At 39.3% G+C, this 26,367-nt stretch overlaps 1 protein-coding gene across 2 annotated transcripts; it reads left to right on the forward strand.

The window, feature by feature from the left end:
• LOC307030194 (eIF5-mimic protein 2-A-like) lies at window positions 1-17,700 on the forward strand (the record flags this gene model as incomplete). Of its 2 annotated transcripts, none has more annotated exons than XM_079666480.1 (12): window positions 1-139; window positions 861-934; window positions 1,306-1,482; window positions 2,479-2,573; window positions 2,680-2,745; window positions 2,898-3,033; window positions 11,564-11,673; window positions 15,183-15,353; window positions 15,559-15,705; window positions 15,880-16,018; window positions 16,207-16,329; window positions 17,002-17,700. In XM_079666480.1, 11 exons carry the CDS (start codon window positions 871-873, stop codon window positions 17,031-17,033), a joined length of 1,260 nt encoding a protein of 419 aa, XP_079522606.1. In that variant the 3' UTR covers window positions 17,034-17,700. The 2 variants fall into 2 exon arrangements, with proteins under 2 accessions (XP_079522606.1, XP_079522605.1); XM_079666479.1 differs by having other exon boundaries at window positions 25-149.
• Between the last annotated feature and the right edge of the window lie 8,667 nt (window positions 17,701-26,367).

The following is a 26,367-nucleotide window of genomic DNA, read 5'->3' on the forward strand; positions in this document are numbered from 1 at the left end:
CACGTAGACTCCGTTTTAATGCGCATGTGCTGTTACGTCCACAATTTCCTCTTCCCTGGAACTGATAGTAACGTTATTGGAGTCCAGTTATATTATTCTTTTATTTCACGGTCTGTTTTTGCTCATTTAGAGGATTTCGGTGAGTTTATGTATGTATTTTGCTTAACAAGATGTTAATGTGTTGACGGTCGTACATTTAAGCTTATTAAGGCACTGCGTCATGCCGACTCTTGTTAGCTAACCTAGCTTAGCGGTATCCGGTGTTGTCTGAAGCCAGGCATCCGTGGCTTTAACGTATTCAATTCGGTATTACCACAGTTTTCGCTTTATTTACAGACCATGCTAAACCAATATTTACGTAATGTGTAATGTTAACGCCAAATACCACGTGGTTTGACCGATTCGCATCACAACCTTAAACAATGGTAGACACACGGCGAATCGTGTTGCTGTAGTATCGATGCCGAGTTACTATGGTGTTTTTATTTAAGGCAAGCAACTTAACATCACTACATGGCCCTTAAAATATGTCAGACCATGAAGTAAAAACGATGGCTAACTGCTAGCTTGTTTTTCATTGCATATATGTATGATCGTTACATCCACTTTAAAAACGACAATGTTGTCCCATTGTTTGTTCCCATTACAATTCTCTTTGGATCAACGGCCATTTAAAACGACCCTCACGTTTTAATGTTGTGTCGCACTATGTTAAAACCCGTTGGGGATAACTGGACTAGTTAATTTCAGCCACGTGCATCGCCATGCATCCCTTTTCAATGCACCGTAGATCAATCGAATTTGAAATAAATTGTATTTTATGTCCTAATCTTGTTTTATTTTCCCTATGTGTCTCCTAGAGTGTCTTTTATGAGTAATCAAAGGCAGCAGAAGCCTACGCTAACAGGCCAGCGTTTCAAGACCCGCAAAAGAGGTGAGAAAGTTTAAAGGATCACACTTTTATGCACACTATGATTATAGCCAGCTTGACTTTGTTCTGGATTTTTTTGGTGGTAATTATTTATTGAACAAATAGGTACTTTAACTACTTAAAATCACATACACATAAATGTGATTGTATTTACCGAAAGTCAGTCATCTGTTCACTGAGTAGATATAAAGTATATTTTAAATTGGCACTTTGTATTCTAAACCAAAGTGTCTGTTCCAAAAACTGTGTAAAATCTCCCTATATACTTGAAGATCTAACTTGCAAGGGGGATCAAATGTGACTTTAGATATGGCTTTCGACACGTCTTGTAGAAATGATTTGATCAGCTTTATTCAATGTCTCTTTTTCCACAGATGAAAAGGAGAGATTTGACCCTACCCACTTTCAGGAGAGCATAGTACAAGGTCTGAACCAATCTGGCACTGATTTGGAAGCCGTCGCAAAGTTCCTCGATGCCTCTGGTGCCAAGCTCGACTACCGACGCTATGCTGAGACTCTGTTCGACATCCTGGTGGCTGGTGGAATGCTGGGTAAGAAACGGGACTCTTTTTTTAAATGTAATAAATCGTGAAGATGAAAATGGTTTGGCATGAGACTTGTGGTACCCAGAATATCTTTAATACTAAATAGCAAACACATGACCATGCAAAGTAAAATTTAAAGGTCCCATGTCATGCTTTTCTGGTTATTACCCATCCCCTTGTGTGTTATGAAGGTTTTTATGCATGTAAACGGTCTGCAGAGTCAAAACCCTCAAAGTACACCCTGTAGCGAATAAAACTCTAACACAGAAAATACCTCCCCAAAACGCCTCGTTGGAGATACATCACTGTCCATTGATTCTTCCGGGTACCGCATGATGTCATGCGTTACCCGGAACCAAATGGACCAATCCGTTGAGCTGTTACGTTACGTTAAGCCCCCGCTGATTGGTCCAAATTGACCAATCCACGGACTTCCTCACACACACACTCAGTGCAGGCAGCTCTGCTGATCTCTCCTCCCTGGCTGCAGGCTGATAACAGACAGTTGGGATCGTGGCGAAATTCTCTCTCCAGACCCATTCTCACAGCGTTGCTCAACCTTTTTTCTTAATCAATATCAAGCCACACTTATTGTTTTTACTTCGGCTGTGACTTTGTGTGTGCTCAGGGTGAGTTTGGCTGTGTTTCGCTGTCGCTAAACAAGGAAACCACACCTCCACGGAGCTCAGTGCGATTCACAACGTCCCGACCAATCAGAGCACACTGTGCTCACAGGGAGGGTGGGGGCTGGTGCTATTGGAGCTACAACGAGCCGTTAAAGGCAGAGAGTGAAATTCAGTGAATATACATAGTTTACAGAGATGCTGTATGAGAAACCAAAGTGATTTTGGAAAATTGCGCAATATAAATATATTCTAGTGGACCTCAACAATGGAATTATGATCAGTGGAAATGGCCATGACATGGGACCTTTAACTCATTGGTGCTATGAAGCATCATACTGGCAGAATATAGCAAGTGTCCTTTATTTTCTTTCTTTAGCCCCAGGTGGAACCTTGTCGGACGACCTGACCCGGACAGAGTTTTGCCTCTTCAAAGCACAAGAGGACATGGAGACCATGCAGGCATATGCCCAGGTGAATACCTTCAATTTCCTGCTAATTTTTCACTTTTATCATTGCTTCTTTTATCATTGTATTTTATTTATTTTTTATATATAAATATGTCTTATGCTTCCCGTAGGTCTTTAACAAGCTCATCAGGCGTTACAAATACTTGGAGAAAGGTTTCGAGGAGGAGATTAAAAAGGTTTGTCTATGGTAGTGCATCTTTACAAGAACACAACCTGTCTAGGTCCATTTAAAACCATGTTATTCCAACTCAAATGTAAACAGTTTGCTCATATTTCTGACTCGATTCAGCCTTGAGAATGTCTTTATATATTTGTTTCTCTTCGTCAGCTGCTGCTGTTTCTCAAGGGCTTCACCGAGTCTGAGCGCAACAAGCTAGCCATGCTAACAGGAATTCTGCTTGCCAAAAGCAATCTGTCTGCAGCTATTCTCAGCAGCCTCTTCAATGAGAACCTGGTCAAAGAAGGTACATACTTTTCTTTCTGCAGGCATGCATAGTTTGTTCATTGTTATGTTTTTTTATGAACTGAGATGAAATAATACGATGAGAAGAGGGTCGATTCACATCATTCTGTGTTGCTCTTTTGCCTTTACTTTACCAACATCTTGATGATTTATTCAGTTATAAAACATTTCGAGGTTAAAAGTGAACATCTATGTCAGGTTACACACTTATATGTCTCATCCTAAATCTATTTCAAACATAATCCAGCAATGAAACAACCAACATTCAATTCAAGTTTGAATATAACGGGAGAGAAGTAAATGCTAAGACATGTTTCATTTATTTTTAGTTAACGCTAAACAACATTACCTCAATTGATAGTTATCATTGGAATCCACGCTCCAACACATTGTACGTGATATATTAAGAGTTCGGACAAATCTCTAAGCAGTTGAACAATCATACAGACAGAGGGTGAAAATATGTGCTCCAGCACAGGCAGTATGAGAAATAAAGACATTTTGGAACATTAAAGCATGTGAACATGTCGAAGTAGAGGCACAAGATAAAAATATGAACCTGGAATTTAGCATAAAATATTCTCCTTAAAATGTAAGTTGTACATAATGATGGCTTGATGTTTTAGGGCTTTTTCCTTGAGCTCCCCTTCAGAGTTTCTGTTAGAATTTTCACTTTGTTATGTATTGAGCTTTAAAACAAATGTATATGATTCGATATTAAACAAACTAATTATAGTAGATTACATTATTCAAAAGTGTACAGTGACTTATAACACGGGAATAATAAACGGAGCGCTCTCTCCCTCTCCTGACAGCCCGTCAGTATCATACAGCTCGCGGATCCAGTAATGAGTGACCCGACAGTACAAATGAACATAATATAACTAGTTTAGGTAGTTTGAGAGGTAATTAAAATAGCTACATGTGATATTTTAACCTGAAGTGTGTTTTGCTCCGCTCACTGCTACAGGTGATTATGCATAGCTGCGTGTCGACTCGTCAGCAGCAGCTGATCTCTCTCTCCCGTCAGATTAGACTTCACTCGCGTTTATGTCCATATCGATCAGATCTAGCTAGTTCTAGCTAATGATATGACTACCTGCTTATCAAAAGACACCTAAACAATAAGCTTCGCTATGCAACCGGGTGAGGCTGCAAAGTATAGCGCAGCATTATGCGTTTGTTTACATGCCCACCGGAACCCAGAGGCATTACCAACAGATCAATGCACAATCAACCCATACTTTCGCCATATTAAATGTTAGACATTAGAATTGACTCTTCTCGTCTGTCACATACTATTCCTGTCGGTCACATAAGTCCGGTAATTACCGGCTAATGGAAACTCTGCTCCCCTTATTGTATTTCTCAAACACAATTACAATTATCCTTTGCTATTCCAATGATGACAGCATAACTCCATAAATATACTCTTTGGACGTAATCAGTTGGCAGTGACGAATGCACTCTTTGATTCAATAGACAGACATGCAAAACTGGCTTACAGGCTGACACGCCAAGCTAGCCTCAAAGAATATGTGTCAACGAAGGGAAGCTGATCAAACTATAGTGCAGATTTGAGGCCAATCTTTTTGTTGATATTTGAGTTTCGAATTGTTTTTGTCTTAAATGCAGGACCACACACACATTTTTGATAAGGGACCCCATAACCTGTTAGGCCCCAACAGTGCCGGACTGGGAAAATAAGTCAGGCCGGGAATTATAAACCCAGCCAGGCCACTACCAGTTTTTTTTTGTGCCATTTTCCTGGATTTATTTGTCAATATTTACAGCGTTGCTGCCCATAGTGATAGCCCTAAACTTTAAATCTACTACCCCAGAATAAACATATGGACATGGGTTACTTTTTATTAAAAAAATGCAAATCTATTTAGGAACCTAAATGCTCCCCCGGTAAGATTTTTTTGTTTTTGTTGTTGGACTTGAATGCATCAATCTGGTGCACTTTGAGGGGGAAATAGACCACACCCACATGAAACTGAACTGTATACATTTAAATAATCATAAGAACATGGCCATAACCAATAACATACCATCTCCAATATGAAAAAACATTGAAACTTATTTATTTGTTTTTGGTTCATTTATAGTTGAGTGTCTGGGCTCCTGAACCAACCTCACCCGTCTCCCCCCTGCTCCTCTTTGAGGTAGCAGCAAAGACTAGTTTTAGCTCTCAACAAGTTTTTTAAAAGTTTATCTTACCTTTTTTCACCTAGTTACATTTTGTATTACTCATGCGTATTTTACGAAACACTCCCCCTTCAAAAGGAAATATGTGTTTACATAAATGGTGACCAAACCGTTTGAGACCCACAGAGCACTTAGACTAAGTTAACTATCCAAACACTCAGAGTCCTTTACCTCACCTGAGCTGTAGTTATCAGACTGAAAGGAGAGGACTCTCCTCCACCTTGTTGACAGCTCGTTATATCCGTTAGCGCAGCTAGCTAGCACCAGATGCTAACAACAACAATACACGTAACCGGTGCTCGCGCCACACAGACACTCCCGAGCTTGAATGACACAAGTACAATCAAGGGCATTAGTATGATCTGTATGAAAGTGGCCATGTCGGCAGGCCACATCATGTAGACAGCCAGTCACCCTCTGTGAGGCAGAGTTAGACCCACATTTGTGCAGCGTTGCGTTCACAATACATAAATAAAAATAAATCCTCAGGCCACTTAACAGTCCAAGCCATCAGGAAACCTCCCGGTCCTCCCGATGGCCAGTCTGGGCCTGGGCCCCAAGCCTGTTTTTCAGGTTTCAGGCTCGAAAATGACCATATCTTCCCTTCTAAAAGGGTTAAATTAATAATCTTTTTTCTCAAAGTAATGATAAACCTGTGAGTTGGATGTAGAAAAGTCAGAATCAATATAGATGTCTTTTATTTTAAAGAAAATTCAGATTGAACATGGTAAAAAAAACTGTAAATTATAGTGTCCGTCCAAAATATATTTTGTACTTCTAGTGAAAACTAACCTTGGATGATGGGTTAGTAGACTAAAAGCTTTACAACATATAAGTACCCTGTATCGAGATTGATGCAAAACAAGTGATATTTGACCTTTTTTAGACAGATGTAGCAACAAAAAAAAACCTTCTGGGGCCATTTGGGTGGATTTTCCATATTTCTGTCCCCCCTTGTTCGATTTTGACATGTGACATCTCTTTCTGACCATTAGAGCCAATAGAATCCAAGAGAAATCGTCCAGCACACATATGTTTTAAAACAAAAAGGTGGCGTCTCTGCGCATGCTAGCTTGCAGCAAAGGGGAAAAATATCCCTGCTCTGATAAAAAGCAACGGAAAAGCTACCCGGAGTAATCTGCGGCCGTGAGCTGTTATGTGCCATCATGACACGCATGGTGTTTTTTTAAATATATTATAATGAAGCATGAGCTGTGTGCTCGAGTCTTCCTGCCTGTCGGCTCTGCTCATGGATGTATAATAAGGTTCTGCTGCTCCGACATGATGGTCTAGCTTCAGCAGCTACATTACCTACGGGTGCGTTCGTTAATATTAACTGTGCGTCCGGAGTCACTGTGGCACAGACTGGACCGCTGGTGAACAGCTGTTAGAACGGGGTGTTCAGAGCAGAGCTCCCTGTCTGAGCGGCAGAGCGTGATGTGCACTGAAAAGTTTTTCTTTTGCAATATTATTTAATGAATCGTTGAGCTAGCTAGCTAGCATACATAGTCACTATCTGCTAACTTTAGCTTTCGCCTTCGTTTTCTTATAGTTTTTTTCATAGGCTATAAACGGAGGTGGTATAAGTATATATCTTGTACTTGAGTAAAAGTAGAAGTACTCAGAACGTGTACTTCAGTAAGAGTAGAAGTATCAGAGTGTAGGAATACTCTGTTACAGTAAAAGTCCTGCATTCGAAATGTTAAAGTAGAAAAGTATTATCATCAAAACATAGTTAAAGTAGCGACAGTAAAAGTAGTCATTGTGCAGATTGGTCCATTTCAGAATAATATATATGATATGTTTTATAATGATTGATCATGAAAGTGTTCTCAAAGCTGGTAAAGGTGCAGCTAGTTTGAATGACTTTGTATACTGCAGGGTAGCTTGTGAATTTACTCCAGGTAGAACTAAAGTCTGATTTAACACTTGGTTATATTTCACATCATTCATCCACATCTGTAAAGTAACTAAAGGGATTACATTAGGGCTGTGCATCTTCACTGGTCTCACGATTCGATTACGATTATCCTGTCAACGATTCAATTCGATATCACGATTCATATCAATGCGTTGCATCCTCAATTTTCTATATTACTGCACATGGCTTATTTTTCATCAATGCATATGAACATTTTTCGTAAATACATATGAACTCTCTTTTTATTATTTAGAAAGTGCTTAAGAAATTAATAACATAAATGTCTTGACATTGATTCATAAACCAAAAAAAAATAATTGTATAGGTCTAGCCTCCCTATATCTGTGTGTGAAGTGGTTCCATCCTCAGAAACAAAACAAAAATATTCTTCTGCAGTCTAGCTGCAGCTTCTAGCAACAGTCTTCTGTTAAAAAAAGGACACTGAATGTCCTGAATGTGGCATCACACACAGGACTTGAGTCTGAACACAGCAGACAACAGGAGTATTTACAATAGCATATACAAACAAAAATACTGCATGTGGGTGCACACCTACATTCTCTGTCTTACTGTTACATAAATCTCATGAATGTATGATATTAAGTTAGCTTCATTATATCTCAGTGATTAAGTGAATAATAAAGTTTCTATCAGGTTACTATCAGCCTGTCACTCATTATTTTCAGGGAGGGGGCGGGGCTTGGAGGAACAGAGAGGAGACGTGATCGCGCAAGCTTTTTTCCTCCTGCCTTCACAAACTTTACACACTTATATATCGTCTGAAAATTGCTAGAGGACATTCATACTCTGCAATCCAAGACTTAATTAAATCCACCAAAAACCTGACATGATTGTAATGCGATTATTTTTTGAAAAACATAAATCCCTGTGTCTCTGAGCTGCAGCAACACGGAGTGATTCAGAGCGGGTCTTTCTGCTGTTGGTTCTGGACTGGTGTTCTTGTGTTGGTGGATAAAGCAGACTGCTCCGTGTTTGGTGTTGCTGTGCTGCTGTCACGTCTGTTCCCTGATCTCTGCGTCACCGACTGATTTGATATTAAAGTGACAGGGAAAAAAAACGTTATAGTAAAGCCGCGGCCGGAAAATAAGGAAGCAATGTTACTACGCTATAATCGATTATCTTCCGTCACTGCATCGATACCGAATTGTCCGCATCGCAATGCAGCGTAGAAACGATTATTTTCAACACCCCTAGATTACATACATGTTGTGGAGTAAAAGTACACCATGTACCTCTGAATTGTAGAAGAATAAAGGAGCAAAATACTTAAAAGTACAAGTATCTCAAAATTGTACCCAAGTATAGTACTTGAGTTTATGAGCTTAGTTACTTTACACCACTGGCTATAAAGATAAAAAGACCAAGCCTTGCACAGAGGCATGAAAATCCATTTTCAAAATGCTCAACAGTTCTGCCAACATTATAAACTGACTGCTACACAATTAAAATAAATGCTTTTATACATTTCTATTAGATGTGACTCTTTGACGTTTCTGTTATTAACTGCTTTAGTTGTTCTGACTGCTAAAATCCTCGGTTATTCCTCATTTTAAAGCCGATATTCCGTGGGGTGGGGGGCTCGGATCCTTGTCGCCTTTTTCATACCTGATGAGTTTGCATCCGTGATTATAATCTGTGCAAAAATCGTTTAAATACGGAAGTGAATTAAAACAATGTTTGCATAGATTTGTGAGCAGATGCTTCTTTCGTACTGTCGTATGATGGTAAATCATAGGTAATAGTCTCTATTCCTAATCAAAAAAAGAAACCTGAAGACTTCAGATTGAGAAAAGATAAAAATAGCTAAAATATCACATGTCATTAGTAGGGATGCTCTGATCAGGGTTTTTGGGGCCCATCACCGGAATCAGTATCGGCCGATCCGATCATAGGGTGGGCGGGGCCAATGGGGATCTTCCATTTAAAGTGATGTTTAAAATTCAGTTAAGGGGCTCATTCACTGGCGCTTCCAAAAACAACAACCAACATAATTATTACATTCACATGAAGTACATTATTCAAGTTTACATTCACTTTGGATAATAACACGGGAGAAATGAGCGGAAGCGCTCTCTTTTCTTCTCTCGCTCTCCCTCTCCTGACAGCCCGTCAGTATCGTCTCATGCAGCTCACTGATCCAGTAATGAGTGAAGAATAAACATATTTATAACTAGTATAGCTTGTTCCAGAGGTAGATAAAATAGCTAAGTGTGTTAGGTCTAACTCTTAGTGTGTGTTTTGCTCCGGTCCTTCACAGCGGGCGGAGCTGCAGGATTTCTGCTTCCCACACGTTGCATAACGCTATTTTACGGTCTTTTTCGGACACCTTCAAATACTGCCAGACCGTTGAAGCCATTTTGGCGAGCTTTTTTTGCCGCGTACAGAGAAAAGTGTCATGTATTTTACGTCACCTGATCAGCCTTTATAGAGAGCACCGATCGGCCGATAACGATCGGTGATCGATCGCCCGATAACGATCGGTGATCGATCGCACCATCCCTTGTCATTAGTATGAATAATATATAGACTTGTTAAAGGCTTGGAGTATGGATTGATAAATATCTGAACAATTATGAGATTGGCGCTTTGCTTTGATCTGCTGTCTTCTAAGTCAAATGAAAAAAAGCTGATGGATGGCTTTAAATAAATCAAAATGGAGCCCAATTATCGCCGTTTTGCTAAATCAGGGTTCCCGCGGGGTCTTAAAAAGTCTTACATTTGATAATATGAATTTAAGGCCTTAAAAAGGTCTTTAAATATGACCAAAAAATAAGAAAGGTCTTAAATATGATTTAGAAGGTCTAAAAAATGATCGGATTTGAAAGGAACTTCTGTGTTGCAATCGCGTCTAAATGTATTTTGGGGGAAATGTCCGGGCTGCAAAGTAACCAGTACAGTAATAGCCTTTCAGTTCCCCCCAACAATTTGTATTGAAATAAATCACCATGGAACCAGTAATCACTAACTTTGTTTCCCCCGGCTCCTTGTTGGAGAACACCCAGCTAGTAACCTAGCAGCCAAGCTTCAGCTGGCGGCAGTCAGAAATTCAGGTATCTTCGAATCTACTTGCAAATAAATATGGGGAAGTGTAAGTTCAACCGTATTTGGTTGGAAAACATCGAACTTAGGGCTTAGTCGAAACCAGTGGAGGGGAACGTGTTTGAAGCCCGCTGCACCTTTTGCAAATTAATTAGTGTTTGTTTAGCTAATGTAGCATTAGCTAGTGCAGCGTTATCTAGTGCAGCAGCTCCCGCAACAACACCGGGGGACCTCCGGGCGATGTCAACCCTAAAAGCGGAGGTGCTGTGGACCTATATGGCGACGCTAAATACCGTAGTTAAACACCAACCATACAACAGCAACGATGAAAGATTTTAACCACGGCAGCAGAGCTCTGAATATAGCTCTTGAAACACACGCACGCACGCACACTAGGGCTGCTCGATTATGGCAAATCATGTTAGAAATCACGATTATTTTGGTCAATAATTGATATCACGATTATTAAATAGGATTATTCATTGACTTTGAAAACATCCATTTATTGAACTTTAAAACAAAATAATAATTTGAACAGTATCTTTTTAACTGTTTACCCTGAACGTATAATTCAACGGAAAAACCTATACAAAAATAAATTAAATAAATGATAATATCAAAATAATAAATACCAATAAACAAGATCAATACATATTTTGGAGCGCACTTCCACAAGCTACTAAACATATAAATGATAAATAAAAATAAATTAGACTAAAATTAATTGGATCAAATATGTTTCAGTGCACTGTCACAACCTAGCAAAGCTAAATTATCGTTTTTCGATTATGTTTTCGTATTTGTGGCAGGCCAAAATCGTAATTGCGATTTAAAATACGATTTTAATTGCACAGCCCGAACACAGACACACATACACACTTTGTCTTACGGGCTAACACAGTTCTGTGTACTGTTATGTTCTTATGTTGAACATGAATTAATTTACTTTGTAAGTAATTATGGGACATATTTCATCTTTCATAGCAATTTTCCTTCATACTTTCTTGCCGTGAAATAGGTCCTAAATTCTATTCAAAGTGGTCTTAAAAAGTCTTAAATTTGAATCGACACCCTCAAGATAGATGAAAAGGATTTGTCTTTTTCATATTTGCAACCTGTACTTGAAATGGTTGATTGCTAAACATTTCACTTTAAAAAATATATATTTACTACACCTGTGTTCCAAACAAATTGTTGTTCCTTGTTTTTATTATTGTATAGCTTAAAACCTGTCTGATCGCCTCCTGTGGCGTTGTTTACCGACGCATTACCCAGGCCTAACTTTATCCTGGCAGGTCTGTCGGCAACAGCTGACTCCCATTTTTATGCATTTGTTCAGGTGTTTCTGCGTGCTTCGCGGTGAAACTCTTCAGATCCTGGCTTACTGAGAAGGACATCAACTCCGTTTCTGCCAGTCTCCGAAAGGTTGGCATGGACAGCAGGCTCATGGTGAGAATTATGTCTAGTACAAATTCTTTAACACGGCTCAGGTGGGGGCGTCCCAGAATCATTTAGCATCAGCAGCCTGCCTGTACACTCTTAAGTTGTTTTATGAAAATAAGATTAATAACTAGGGATGGGAACGATTAATCGAATATTCTAAAGTTCTAAGTTTATTCCAAATCAATCAATCAATCAATCAATCAATGTTTATTTATATAGCCCAATATCACAAATGTTACATTTGTCTCAGTGGACTTCACAGTTTGTACAGAATATCAGTATGACAATACGACACCCTCTGTCCTTAGACCCTCACATCGTACAAGGAAAAACTTCCAGAGAAAACCCCACAGTTTAAAGGGAAAAATGGGAGAAACCTCAGGGAGAGCAACAGAGGAGGGATCCCTCTCCCAGGACGGACAGACGTGCAATAGATGCCGTGTGTAAATTGAAAAGATAATACATTTGCAACATAGGTAGTCCAAATGTTTGGAAATGAATGTGTGTATAATAGGAAGATGAATCCACGAGGATATCCATCCAGGACTTATGATCCAGGACCACAGCCACGACTCAAGATCCAGGACTCGCGATCCATGACACAGGACCGCAAGATCATCCATGACTCCGGATCCCGGCGTATATAGACACCAAAAAGAAAGAAATTTGGGGAAGCTGGGTTAATCGGAACATGAGAGTACACAGGTATAGACAGACAGAGAGAAGGAAGAAGTAAGATGTCCCCCGACAAACTAAGCCTATATCAGCAAAACTAGGGGCTGAATCTAATCAGCCCTAACTATAAGCTTTATCAAAAAGGAAGGTCTTAAGCGCACTCTTAAAAACGGATAGGGTGTCTGCCGTCCAAACACAAACTGGAAGCTGATTCCACAAAAGTGGAGCTTGATAAGAAAAGGCTCTGGCTCCCATTGTACTTTTAGAGACTCTAGGAACAACCAACAACCCTGCATTCTTGGAACGCAATGCCCTAGTAGGAGAGTAGGGTATAATGAGTTCTTTAAGGTAAGATGGCGCCTGCCCATTAAGGGCTTTGTAGGCGAGAAGAAGAATTTTAAATTCTATCCTGTGTTCTATATGGAGCCAGTGTAAGGCAGCCAGAACAGGAGTAATGTGGTCCCTTTTCCTAACTCTGGTTAGTACACGAGCTGCAGCATTTTGAATCAACTGAAGCGACTTGACTGACTTCTTGGTACACCCTGATAATAAGGAGTTACAATAATCCAGCCTTGAAGTAACAAATGCATGGACTAGTTTCTCTGCATCGTTTTGAGGCAAGATATGCCTGATTTTTGCAATGTTACGTAGATGAAAGTAGGCGGTCCTTGAAATTGATTTTATGTGGGCGTTAAAGGATAAATCCTGATCAAATATAACACCAAGATTCCTTACAGTCTCACTGGAGGCCAAATTAATGCCATCCATATTTAGTATATCTTTAGATAATTTGTTTCGTAGATTCTTTGGGCCAAGTACAATAACTTCAGTTTTGGTCGTGTTTAACATCAAAAAATGTAAGGTCATCCACGTTTTTAAGTCCTTGAGGCAGTCTTGAATTTTATTTAGATGATTTATTTATATTTATTTATATCATCAAATTGAATAATTCAGTGCGTGTGTATATGTGTGTGTATGTATGTGTATATATATGTGTATATATATATGTATGTATATGTATATATATATATATGTGTATATATATATGTATATATGTATATATGTATATGTGTATATATATGTGTATATATATGTATATGTGTATATGTGTATATATATGTGTATATGTATATGTGTATATATATGTATATATCTTTCTATGTGTATATATATGTATATATCTTTCTATATGTATGTGTATATATATATGTATATATCTTTCTATATATATATATATATGTATGTGTATATATCTTTCTATATATATATATATATGTATATATATGTGTATGTCTATATGTGTATATATATGTATATGTGTATATATATATATATATGTATATGTATATGTATATATATATATATGTATATATATATATATGTATATATATATACACATACACACACACGACAGTGCCATAGCTAAATGTGTTAGTTGACTTCTAAAGGTGTGTTTTGCTCCGCTCACCGGTCCCTCACAGCGGGCAAAGCTGCAGGTGCTGGTCTCTCTCTCGCATCTGGTTATACTTCACTCATGTTTATGTCCAAATCCATCAGATCTATCTAGTTCTAGCCAATGATATGCTGCTGCTCCTCCCTACACGCAGATCACGCAGACTCAAACCTCATCTTAGGCCCAAATGTGGTGCAAATGCGCTCCGCAGACGTTGCGAGGTTCCGGCGCTAACAGTTCATGAGTGTGCTCCCTCGCCCCCTGTCAACACTCGAGACACATGAGTGGCCAGCCTAAACAAGTGCTGCTTGGCAACCGTGTGTGGCGGCAAAGTACATACACATTTTGACTAGAGATTTAATTTTTCTGGTATTCAACATATTTTACCAGTCATAGTCTGGTAATTATTTACACTCTAAGAAGAGTCCTACACAACAGACATGGCGTCAAAAAGGAGTAATGTGTGGAAATATTTGGACCAGGTTAGTGAGTGCGGTGTAGAGGTCAAACTATGCCAAATTAAAGTTATGCATGATGCACTTATGCTCATACATGCTATACCTTGCTATACCCGCAACCTCCGTTCCAGCTGAGAGGGTCTTCTCTACAGCTTGGCTGATTGTGAATCGCACATGAAAGCTATAGGCCTATAACTGTCAAACTGTGATCACCAGTTCAATACATTTGACAAATTCGACTTGGTTTTTACACTTATTTGAACATGTATGTATTTATTTCCAAAAATTAGGTAAAATTTTTTTGGGGAAACAGTTAATTTTTTTAAAGGATATGTACATTTCAGTTAACCGGTTGACTGTTTTTTGGGGGGTCGAATATACATTTGCTTTCAAATTCCCATCCCTATTAGTAACCCACATGATTGACAATGTCCCAAGCTATTGTAGCATCCAGCCCTCTAATAAAGAAAGCTTCTTTAATTCGAGGAGCAGAATTGGTGGAATTGTAAACAAATATTGTATGTATTTGATCAGTCTGCTGTGAGGAAACAAAAGAAATTCCCAAAACATTACCTGGTGCATTCTTAAAGTGTGGTTTCATCTGGGCTTTAAAAATGTGGACAACAATTAGAAATATATATAATTCTTTACCACGGTTTGAATTGAATAAAAAAAGTGGTTTCCGTGAATGTCTGTTGCAGCCTTAAGGACTAGTCTAACTCCTTATTTAAAATGATGGTCCAGTGTATCCCAAGTTAAAGGAACCTTGATGCTCCTTTCATCTGGAGAACTCAAACGAGACTTATCATGGCTAGCACAAATACTTCTAGATCCTTCCACTTCAGTAGGAACCTTCCTAAGCGAAAAAAGACGAGTGCACCGCAAGCAGGTTTTGCCTTAATGTTTGACAATGTGCTTTTCTTTTTCAGGAGCTTTTCCCTGCCAACAAGCGCAGTTGCGAGTACTTCTCCAAGTACTTCTCCGACGTCGGCCTGAAGGAGCTTGCGGACCATGCCAGAAACCAGCAGTCCATTGGTGCTCGCAAGGAGCTTCAGAAGGAGCTTGAGGAGCAGATGTCACGCGGTGACCCCCTCAAAGATGTAAGCCTCATTGAATTTTCCACTAACCGAGTCCCACTTTGTTTACCGACCCCTGAGGATGCAGTTGATCAATGAAAAGTTCTGGAAATCCTTTCAACCCTCTGTGTCCTCCAAGTGTTCCTCAGTCTTATGCAGCATAAGCTGTCCGCAGTTTCCACATTTTCTCCAATAACATGCGTTCCATCTCTGGACTCGTTTCTTGCAGATCATCCTCTACGTCCGAGAGGAAATCAAGAAGAACAACATCTCCGAGCAGACGATGATTGGGCTGATTTGGGCAAGTGTAATGAGCTCTGTGGAGTGGAACAAGAAGGAGGAGCTGGTCACGGAACAAGCCATCAAACTCTTAAAGGTGACAACTTTGATACAAAAATGATTAATACAATCTAGGCTGCTGTAAGATTTTAATTTAGCAGAGAAGATAATTGTCTAACTTAACCACATTGTTACCCTGCTCAAAGAGAAAGAACTCATCAAATTAGATTTCGGTTTCTAATTTTTATTCTCCCCCATTTTACTTACTCAGCAATACAGCCCACTGTTGAAGGCGTTTACCTCCCAGGGCCTCTCTGAGCTCACCCTCCTGCTGAAGATCCAGGAGTACTGCTACGACAACATCCACTTCATGAACTCTTTCCAGAAAATTGTTGTTCTGCTCTACAAAGGTAAGCTCCTTTTTTCCATCTTCGCCTTTTGTAGGAAAAGTTAAGTTTGATAGTGTGAAGCCAGATGGCTACGGATTAGATCCAAAAGTTTGTCTTGATGGATGTTGTCATCCTGCCTGGAGACCACCTGGGCAAATATTTGTGCTTTTGGCATCATGGATTATAATTTCTTCTTTTTCTTGAAACAGCGGATGTCTTGAGTGAGGAGGCAATTCTAAAGTGGTACAACGATGCCCACACTGCTAAAGGAAAAAGCGTTTTCCTTGAGCAGATGAAAAAGTTTGTCGAATGGCTCAAGAACGCAGAGGAAGGTAAGCACCTCAAGGTCTTTTTCCTACCTTGCAGCGATGAATGGTTTTTTACTGGTATCCAACCTGGAAGTTGGCTTAACAATGGTTCCATCTAATAGTAGCAATGGGATTTTCATTGGATTTTGGAAAAGGATAATAAAATGTTTGGCAAACATACGTTTTGAACAGACATACGGCATGATCCCCACATAGTAACAACACTTTACAAAAGTTGAAGCGTAAATGCCACCACTCGAAGAAGAAAACTAGCGTTTGGCTATAAACAAACTACATCACGGTCACATGACTAAGCTAAAGGTCAAGGTTTAAGCTAAATGGTCGACGTGAGGCCGTTAAGTAGTCTCATTTAGCCATTTGTATGCCAGCTTCAGCTACGAGTGGTGTGTTTACTGGCAAATTGTCGTAGAATAACGTGAAAATATCGTAAGCTTGTATTAAAGATGGACCTTATTTCTGGAATGTAACATAAAACCTATTAAAAAAAACAATGTCTTTGAGACATTGGAGGCTGGTTGTGCTAAAATGCTAACTCATTTCTGTGTTTAAGATGTGTAACTCATTCCTGCGCCACTCTATTTGCACCTTCTTTCTGATCCATATCTAAGGGTTGATGGTTATTGTGAGTCATTGTTTTAATCTCGTGCTAACTTTTTTTTCTTCTTTATTCTTCAGAGTCCGAGTCTGAGGAAGAGGAGACAGACTGATGACCTCTGGCTAAAACTACCATCTTGATTTGTATTTTTACATGATCATAGCAGCAGATGCAGTAGACTTATTGCAGAAGTCTTGTCTGTATTTAGTCTTTTCCTTCTTTATTAAATCCCTACCTCCTAATATCTAGTTCAACTGTAATGTAAGGGCTTTATTATTGGTTTCATTTTTTTCCTGTCTCAATCAATACTCTTTAAATTCCTTCAGGAGCCGTGCCGCATTTCGCTAAATTAATCAAAACCCCTTTCCTGTGACAAAAGGGGACTTGTTTTTTTGGACACAGACGGTTCCCTCTAAAATGAGCCAGTTTGGAGGCATATTTCACAGCTATTGTCTTTAGTCATGGAACTCTTACTAGCCAGAGGTCCATCTGTGTAGCCCTGATATTTGAGTCCTCTGAGGCAAACCGTTTTTGTAACCTCACTCTACATTATACTGCCAATTATGTGACTTTTCCCCGGCAGTTTTTAGATTCTGTCTTCCCTTAATGGTGATGGAGGTGTGCCATGTTTAAAAAGCAATGGTCACGGTTGCAATGCCCCATAATATGAACTTCAATTTTGTTTTATACATCTTGTGTAACAACCATGCAAGCGTTGTATTTGTTTGTTTACCTTTACCATACAGTTTGACTTTTTAAATAAAGGGGAATTAATGGTTTTCATTACTGCTGGATATATTCTCACATTCACACCAAATTAGAGCATGACAGAAATATTATCAGCAATTAGAAGACATTTGAATAATATTGAAGTCGTATTCACACGTCTAATGGTATGAAAAGGTTATTGTAGAAATTTAGAAAAATCCATCTGTTTGATTTTCCGATCTCCTCTAGCCTCAGCCTAATCAAGAAAGGCAGCCTAGCATGCGTGACCTGAGGTGCAAACAACAATCTCATTCACCCCACTTCTATCCCACTTTAAATGGTAATTATGGCGCAGTCAAGCATGCAAAAACCGGAGTGAGATGGTGATTCAAGATGTTATGAAAACGCAGGTCCGTGCACATTCATTATGACGAGTCATTTTACATAGTCCTAGAAACAGCCCGCCTTTTTACTGACTTACTGCTGAACTAATTCTGAGTGAAATGTATCTTGTGCGTCGGGCAGCTCAAGTTGTTGGGAAACTTGTATTTCTCCAACCAACGACAGAAAAAACACCCACACGTATAAACTTTTTTTCCCCTACTGGAGCCAATATATAATTCCCTGAAAACATCCATTCATTCTTGAGCATTCGTTTGCATTTTCTTAAGAAAAATTATTCAGTTCGGTAGCAGCCGTCATTCATGCATTTACCCGTGAATGTGTGAAAAGAGTGGTTGTGGTAAGAAGTATAATGGGTAGGTAAAGGGGAAGCTGGAAGACCTTTGTTATATTGCCACAAGTGTCTCTACAATGGCCTTGCTCCATAGAATGCGTAATACAGTTCAAGTCGGCATGCATATCACCAATGAATAAACCGTAGAGTACATAAACAATATTGACTGATTACCAGTTTCCCTCAGTACCAACAGATGGCAGTAAACCCTTTAGAGCTGCGTCCTCCTTCCATTTAGCCTCCCACAGTTTAAAAGAGTCAAGCTCAAATGGAAAAAGCCATTTTGAAGAAACCAGACTAGAAAGCATCACATGCAGGCACAACTACAAAGTATCCCGACACCAGTGTTTTCTCTGGAGGATTTGTTTCCCTTTTGGTTTTTATTTAGTCACTCTGAGAAACATGAAACAATGAGAGTGACATGCGGGAAGGGAGGGAACATGGCTGCTTTTAAGATTACGCTGTGTGTATTCGTGTGTGTAGCTCTGAATGGCAATGATGCTCCCCCATCTCCTTGTGAAAAGCGCTGGCGATGCCATCTTGGTGGGATTATCTGCCTGTCACCAGTGCCTCCACACAGTTATCTCCACCCTTTGCTCTTCATTTGTTGTACAGGCACCGTGTTGAAAATAGACACTGTGCCCCTGACATGTTTGTTTGTTTTGCCCCCGTTTCTAAGAAAGCAGCTGGATATAAAGCAGGTGTCCCCAGGCTTAGCTTTTTCACAGACGTTCCTCCAGAGTATTTTCGTATTCATTTATTTCCAATGACATCAAAATTGTCAGAGGAAAAATAAAAAGAACATTTTTATTTTTGGAAATGTCTGCCTCGCTTTGACTTCCTGCTTGACTTTAGTAGACCAGAACACTGTGCCAGGGGAGTTTTGGGGAGCAATTATTCTGGATTTCACACTGCGGCTTTGGTCAGTAAACATGACTCAGACTGCAATGCACAACTCATCTGAATAATGCTGTCAGAAAACAGAGGGAGACGGGGCAACAGTGCTTTGAATGGAAAAAGAGACTTGCGATGATTACTCGCTTCATGACAAAAAAAATGCAAATCGAGCGGTTGATCACAAAAGATGCACTGTTTTTCGTTTATGGCTAATTGAAAGAGATATCTGTTTGCTTTGCATTTCAAGCAGCATTTTGTTGCAGGCCAGTTTCTTTTTGTTTTTCTTTTGTGTTCATGAGAGACCACTCTAATGCTTGGCTTAGCATCCAGGTGAAATATGGAAATGAGGATCAACATGTTGACTCACTAAATGCTGCAAATACTGTATGTCCCTGGATCAACTGCCAAACATCTGAGCGCAGCACAGCCTCAGTCAAAACCTTAATGTAGTCATACTACGGTCAACTGAGCACCTCTCTGACAGGAAATAGCTGCTAAGCTCTTAAAACCAAGCGGCCTGATTTTTTTTTTTTTTTTTTTTTTGGGGGGCTCTAGGCTGACAGCCTCTGAAAACTGCCACCCTCACCAGCTTGTCTCCTGGCCGCAGGTAGCTGCCTTTTTGTATTGTTGTGGCCTTGAAACGTTATTCCCATGGTTATCATTTATCAGAGGCAGCTCCAAAACTAAGATTATAAACCTTTTTAGAATATTAGTTTTGTGTATTAGTGAAAGTTTATTTGAAAATAATGATCTTTTGGGTTACCAAAGTGAACTGAATCACTTCTAGAAATGAATTTTCTTTTTTTTAGGTAATCTTAACATTTTAACACTTGCCTGAAAACAATCACCAGAACAAAAAAGCTCATGTAATGAACGACTACATCCAGGTCACCCCCACTAAGCTAAAGGCGGACTATTGCTAGCAACTGCCTTATTATTTTTTTAGAGGCGTAAAAGCTTCAGACATTCACCAGCTGATGTTTTTATGTCGTAGAACAAAATGTGAGAATCTCTTAAGCGTCTATTAACCACAGAATGTATTTCATCTAACCAAAAGTCTATTAAAAAAACCTTTAACTATGAGACTAGGGAACCGGAAGTGCTTACATGCTAACTTATTTCCGGGTTTTGGGAATCATTTCTTCAACACTCCACAAACAATGGCTGCTCCATGACTCGAAGCACTATACTGGCCGTTTCTCAATGTCGAGTAAAGCCGCTCCAGAGCCACTATTTCAAGCATACTACGTCATCAAGTGGCGCCGAATCACTGTTTAAATGCCCAGCATACATGTGCTACCAAGCAAGCCTCCTCGACATTGAGAAACGGCCCCAGTGTTTGTGTTTAATCTCTCTATACCTTTTTAAAGGTTGAGGTTATAGTAAGATATGCTTAGCTAACTATCTAATGTACATGCAGTGTAGTAGATAGGGCCCAGGTTTGTGTTTTTTAGTTGATATACCCATGTAGGTTTTTTCATCTGAATTTTCAGGCAATGCTGGCATGATAGATTTTAATCAAATTTTTGGAATAACCTGCTGTGTTCCAATCTGGATGCAACCAGGCAAAAAAGCAATGTGAAAACAACACATATATTGAGCATAAAGGAGATGTAGGAGACATATAGATGCATGCAGCTGTGTGTTTTAATACATTGCAAAAGTTACTATTTATTGCAAATACCTCACCTGAGATAGATTTGATTTTATCAGAAATATAGAAAACATTCAATAAAATCCTACCAAACATGAAGAATATTGACCTTTTTCATAAAATTCAAAACCACCCCAAATGATTTTATCTTTGCTATGCTTTTTGTCTATCAATTTTCTGTCTAAAAAAACCTCTCCGGTCCTGGTAATGCCAAATCTATATTTCTCTTAAAAGGAAATCAACAGGAATCCGAACAGTCAGTGAAAGACAATTTCATGACCCAACTTTGGCTTTTGTGCTCCTCTAATAGGTTGTCCCAATGCTATTCAAACTGATAGAGATGAAGCAGGAAAATTGCTTTTCTATTCTTTAAAAGAATCAAACAAGACAGCTTAACCAACAGTGGAATAATAAAAGGTGAGCACTGCAAAATTGGTTGAAAGAAGATATAATTGAAAGGGTGAAAACGTGCAAGTTGTGGAGACAGGGTTCATTGAACTGGTGCCCACCCCCACAGCCTCAAATAAGAGCATCTTGGCCCCCTTAAAGCCGCTCTCCCGGCTTATGTGGACCACACCGAGTGTGTGTAATGGCCTGCTGGTGGGAGCCAAGGGATTTAGCAGCTAGACTTGAGTCAACACTGAGGCTCATCACAAACATCATTACTTTCTCCTGGCTTGTCATTTTCCCTCTTCGGTGGCCCAGGTTTGAGAGCTGTGTACAAAAGATTGGGAGCAAAAGGAATGGATGGCCTGCTTTGATAAAGAATGATTGACTTGAGGGCTGCTGTTTACTGTGAACGTGCTCGTCTCCGGAATCCGTATCCACTGGAAAAAGCTCTTAAGGGCATCTCGAGGAGCATTTCTGTCTCACCTTCGCCATCTGTCATCGATTACTCAAGAGCTTACTAATGATTCATACATCTCATCATTGTCATCAAGGCTACAAGGCCACTGTTGCAGGTACAGTAAGTGCAGATTGAGATGCGCATGAAGGGAATGGGAAGGAGTTGGCACTTTGATGGAACCCTCATGGGAACACCATAGTTACATCACAACACTTTGGCTGTGACAAACTGCTCTGATAACTTGCAAATGGAATGAAAGTTTGCATCTCCAGAATGTTTTTTAACGAGTCTCCCTGGAGTGTGTGTGTGTGGCCCGTTTATGCACCAGTGGCTCTAGGGACTCAGACAGGCTGTGGATAGACATGAGAAAGCCTCTACAAAACTGTTTGTTTTTGCAAGGAATGGCAGAGTAGGCATGGGAGGGGGAATCCACTTAATATTAAATACAGAAACTACTTTTTTGTTTATCAGAAATGTAGAAAATATTCAATAAAACCAATCCAAACATGAAGAATATTGACTTTTTCAAAACTGTAATTAGCAAAGCCCCTCGAGGGAGAGATAAGGTACCAGGGAAAGCTCTCCACTCACTTTCCTTTGAAGGTTCCGAGTTTTGTTCACTGTACATACAAATATTTTAATTTCTTTGGCTGTTCATATTTATAAAAAAATATTTCTCCTCAATACAAATTTGATGGCAATAACTCTCCAAAGGAGAATCACTCATGTCATCACAAGGTCATTTCTCTTTTTTCATTTTACTACGCTAAAGGTACTTCTTTATTTATTATCACCCATTAAGGCAGGGAAAAATCAATGATTGTTCAAAAGAAAAGTTAAAATAAAACAGATTTAGATGTAGTATGCTGGTACACAACCCAACAGGGATTGTTTGATCCTGCTTAATTTTAGTAGGGATATCATATAAGTTTTTAAGGATATATTACAAATCATTTATACATTTAAAACGTGGTCTGAAAGAGCAGCGGACTTCATGTTTTTGTCATTATGACCATCTGTCACTGGAAACTATCCTAAAATCTAAGTTTGATTTGCTAATTTTAACAATGTGATCACATGATCCCTTCCGATATTATTGCAGATCTGCTGTAAATTAGCAGGAGCATCTTGATTAGTATTATTACAATGCCACATTCTCAACAATGTAACGACATGACTCCCAATATTAATTGAAATACTTTTATCGATTTAAGAAATAGCTGTAGACCGATCATGTATTGAATTCAATTGACATGCATCCGCTAAGAAAAATAGTCAGTTTTTACCGTTTGAAATACGTAGCAACGGCAGGAAGGCGGAGCTTTTTGATTACAGATTTGAAAATATCGTTGCCTGCTTTAAAAGTAGCACAATTCATTATTTCAAACCTTGGAAAGTGTCTAGATATCCCTGCCCTAATGCTAAAGTAACTGGCAACTGAATATGTTTTGCTGTTTGATTTATGTCTGGACCGCTGCGTAAAAAGGAGGGGTCTGTCCGTTACTTCTCCGCGGTTTTCTTGTCGCTCTTGTCTTGTCGATTCGAAAAGCAAACTGCATGCAGTTTCAGCCAAACTGTATGCAGTTAAATCGACCGAACTTCTTTCTGCAGATGTAAACATCCTTAACAACGGTCAATAAATCCATGACAGCGGTCTGTACTACTGCAGAGCTCTCTAGGGCTCTGTAGTTCTACTGGATTTAACAACGTGTCACATGTTCTGAATTGACCAATCAGAATTGAGTATTCAACTAAACCATGGAATAAAAAGGTTATAACACCTCTGCTTTATGCATTTTGAGGCTGTTAATTAGTGGTGGACATTTCGAATCCCTTCGGGGACACAAATCTTTTGATTCAGTTCACTTTAAAGATTCGTTCACTGATTCGTTCACCGGTTCGCGAACGACTTCTGGTGATTTGCACGTTCGCGAACGATTCGTCTTTGTACTTAATTCGTTCAGTGAGTCTTCACTACTGCCGAAGTCCGTACAAGAAGTTTGCTGGCGTAAAATGTATGATATTAAAACACATTTTACACCTCACCTTGTTGCCCCATGAATTATGCTTAAGAAATATAATTGGCCATTGTTAAATCTCATAAATGTGTGCCTGACTATACCATGTATTAAAGCAGGGTAGCACGTTATACTTTCAAACCCATGCACGTACTATGTAGCCTAACTTTAATCCCAAAGCATTAAACTCCATTTAGCCGAGTTCAAAGTGAACAAAAAAATATATCCTCTACATCGGTGACGATTTATTCGTATTCTATGTACCCATCTATGTTTGTTTACCTTTAGCTAGCGGCTAAGCTAGTGGGACGCTACGGAGCCCAGCTATCCGCCCTCTGAAGCTTTTAGGGCCGACAGGGGGAGGAGAATGTCCCGCTAACTGTGTGTGTGTGTGTGTGTGCGTGTGTGTGTGTGTGTGTGTGTGTGTGTGTGTGTGTGTGTGTGTGTGTGTGTGTGTGTGTGTGTGTGTGTGTGTGTGTGTGTGTGTGTGTGTGTGTGTGTGTGTGTGTGTGTGTTGATTACAGTTTTAATCCTCTGTCAAACTGCATGTTTTCTGCCATATTTTATGAGAGATACAATGATTTTCTGCCAGAGGAGTTTGACAGAGAATAACTGAAAAAGTACACAGTCAAATAACTTCATAGTAGCCTACTTGTGGTAGAAGTCCAACTAGTACGGAGTCCAACAATAAAGTACTTCATTGTATTTGTGGTAGTTGTCTAACTGAGTCCAACTCTGTGTAGATGGAACATCCAGTATTTTGGAGGGGCCCTAACGGGACCCTCCTCTTGAAAGAAAGGGATAAGATAAAATAACTGTAGGAAACAGTTCTGAACTGTTTTCTGCTTCTCTTTAGCTTTTGGCGGAAGGCGGCAACTCAAACAAACGAATCGTTTTGTGGGAGGAATCAGTTCATCTCGTTCACTTCAAAGATTCGTTCAAAAAGAGAAATTGAATATGTTGTTTATTTGCTAATATATTTATGTTCCACGTCACGTTTTCAGTTTTGGCGGCAGCTCTTCCTGTTTGTCTAGAAGTCTTCTCATCAGGGCTCTATAAATAGAGAACTACGGCAGATATGTAATGTTTAATGCAGCCGAACCGTGTATTACAATGCCATTATGTGATGACTTTCAAAGAGAAAAGCAAGCACACTCAGAATAAAGTATATATATATTTTTTAAATGTTTTTGGATTTCACATCGCATACACACAATTTCCAAACGTGCATTGCGGCTAAACCATCGAATCACCGAGCTGAGGACGTTGCCTACGCCGTTTTCTGGTATTTTTTATGACTGATGTATTTTGTTATACACACATTCCTTCACATTTAAATTTTAATTTACATTAAAGTATTTTGTGAGGCCTTCTAAAATGTTTTTAAATATAACTACTGTTCTAGTTGAAGAGTTTGTAAATTAACATGAACCGAAGCTGTTGCCTGGCAACGCAATCGCACAACGTCACGTCCGTTAATTCCACATCCACACACATGGATTAACATACATTTAATACATTAATGTAGCCTTTGTTTCTGCTAAAAGAGGTGTCGACCAGCTGGGCCAACAAGAAAATTTGCGAAATCGAGTGTGACTATTAAAAAATAAATCATTATTATATTAATATTGACAATAACAACCGACCGTCGGGGTAACATTTGCGTGGCATTTCCGGGTATATCTCCACTGGTTGGGCCATGTTAACAATACCGTGTAACTGTCACGTTTCAAGGGACGAAATAGTGGCATCTTCACGTCTCCCAGCATGGTAAATCCTCACATGTTCACGTCTTGCCGTGATACCGGGTTGTGCAAGATAGCCTTTTTTTCTAGATCAAAGACAGAATAAATGTAAATAAAATATAGGAATGGTATTGCTGGAGAAGTTCCAACGAGGCTGGCTTATTTCTGATTATATCGTAAAGGCAATGATTACCTTTACCAAGCCTAATCACAAAAGGACCTACCTGCTTTTCTGTTAGATGCACAGGCCATTAAAGTCTTTTCCCTGCAAAACAGAGCTTGTTTTTCAGGTTTCAGGCTCGAAAATGACATTCCTAGAACAAATGACCATATCTTCCCTTCTAAAAGGGTTAAATTAATAATCGTTTTCTCAAAGCAAGGTTACATCTGTGAGTTGGATGTAGAAGTGTCAGAATCAATATAGAGGTTTTTATTTTAAATTAAATGTTGATTTAACACAGTAAAAAATTACATATAGTGAAAACCACACTTGAATGATGGGATGGTAGACTAAAAGCTTTAGGAATCCAAACTAAAACATATAATAAGCGCCCTGTATCAAGATTGATGTAAAACAAGGGAAATTTGACCTTTTTAGAGGGATTTAGCAAAAAAAAAAGTGTCATTTGGGTGGCTTTTCCATATCTCTGGCCCTCCCTTGGTCGATTTTGATGATTGATATCTCTTTCTAATCGTCAGAGCCAATGAAATCGAGGGGAACTCCCACATACACACACACACACATTACTGAATAAGGAGTGAGAGTGACGTATAGCCAAAACCGTAAGCTGCGATAACTCTGGTGGCTACCCAGGCCCGGCTCCAGGATGAAATGACTGAG

The sequence above is a fragment of the Notothenia rossii genome (genome assembly GCF_949606895.1).
Source record: "Notothenia rossii genome assembly, chromosome: 2".
In the NCBI taxonomy this organism is placed as follows: Eukaryota; Metazoa; Chordata; class Actinopteri; order Perciformes; family Nototheniidae; genus Notothenia; species Notothenia rossii.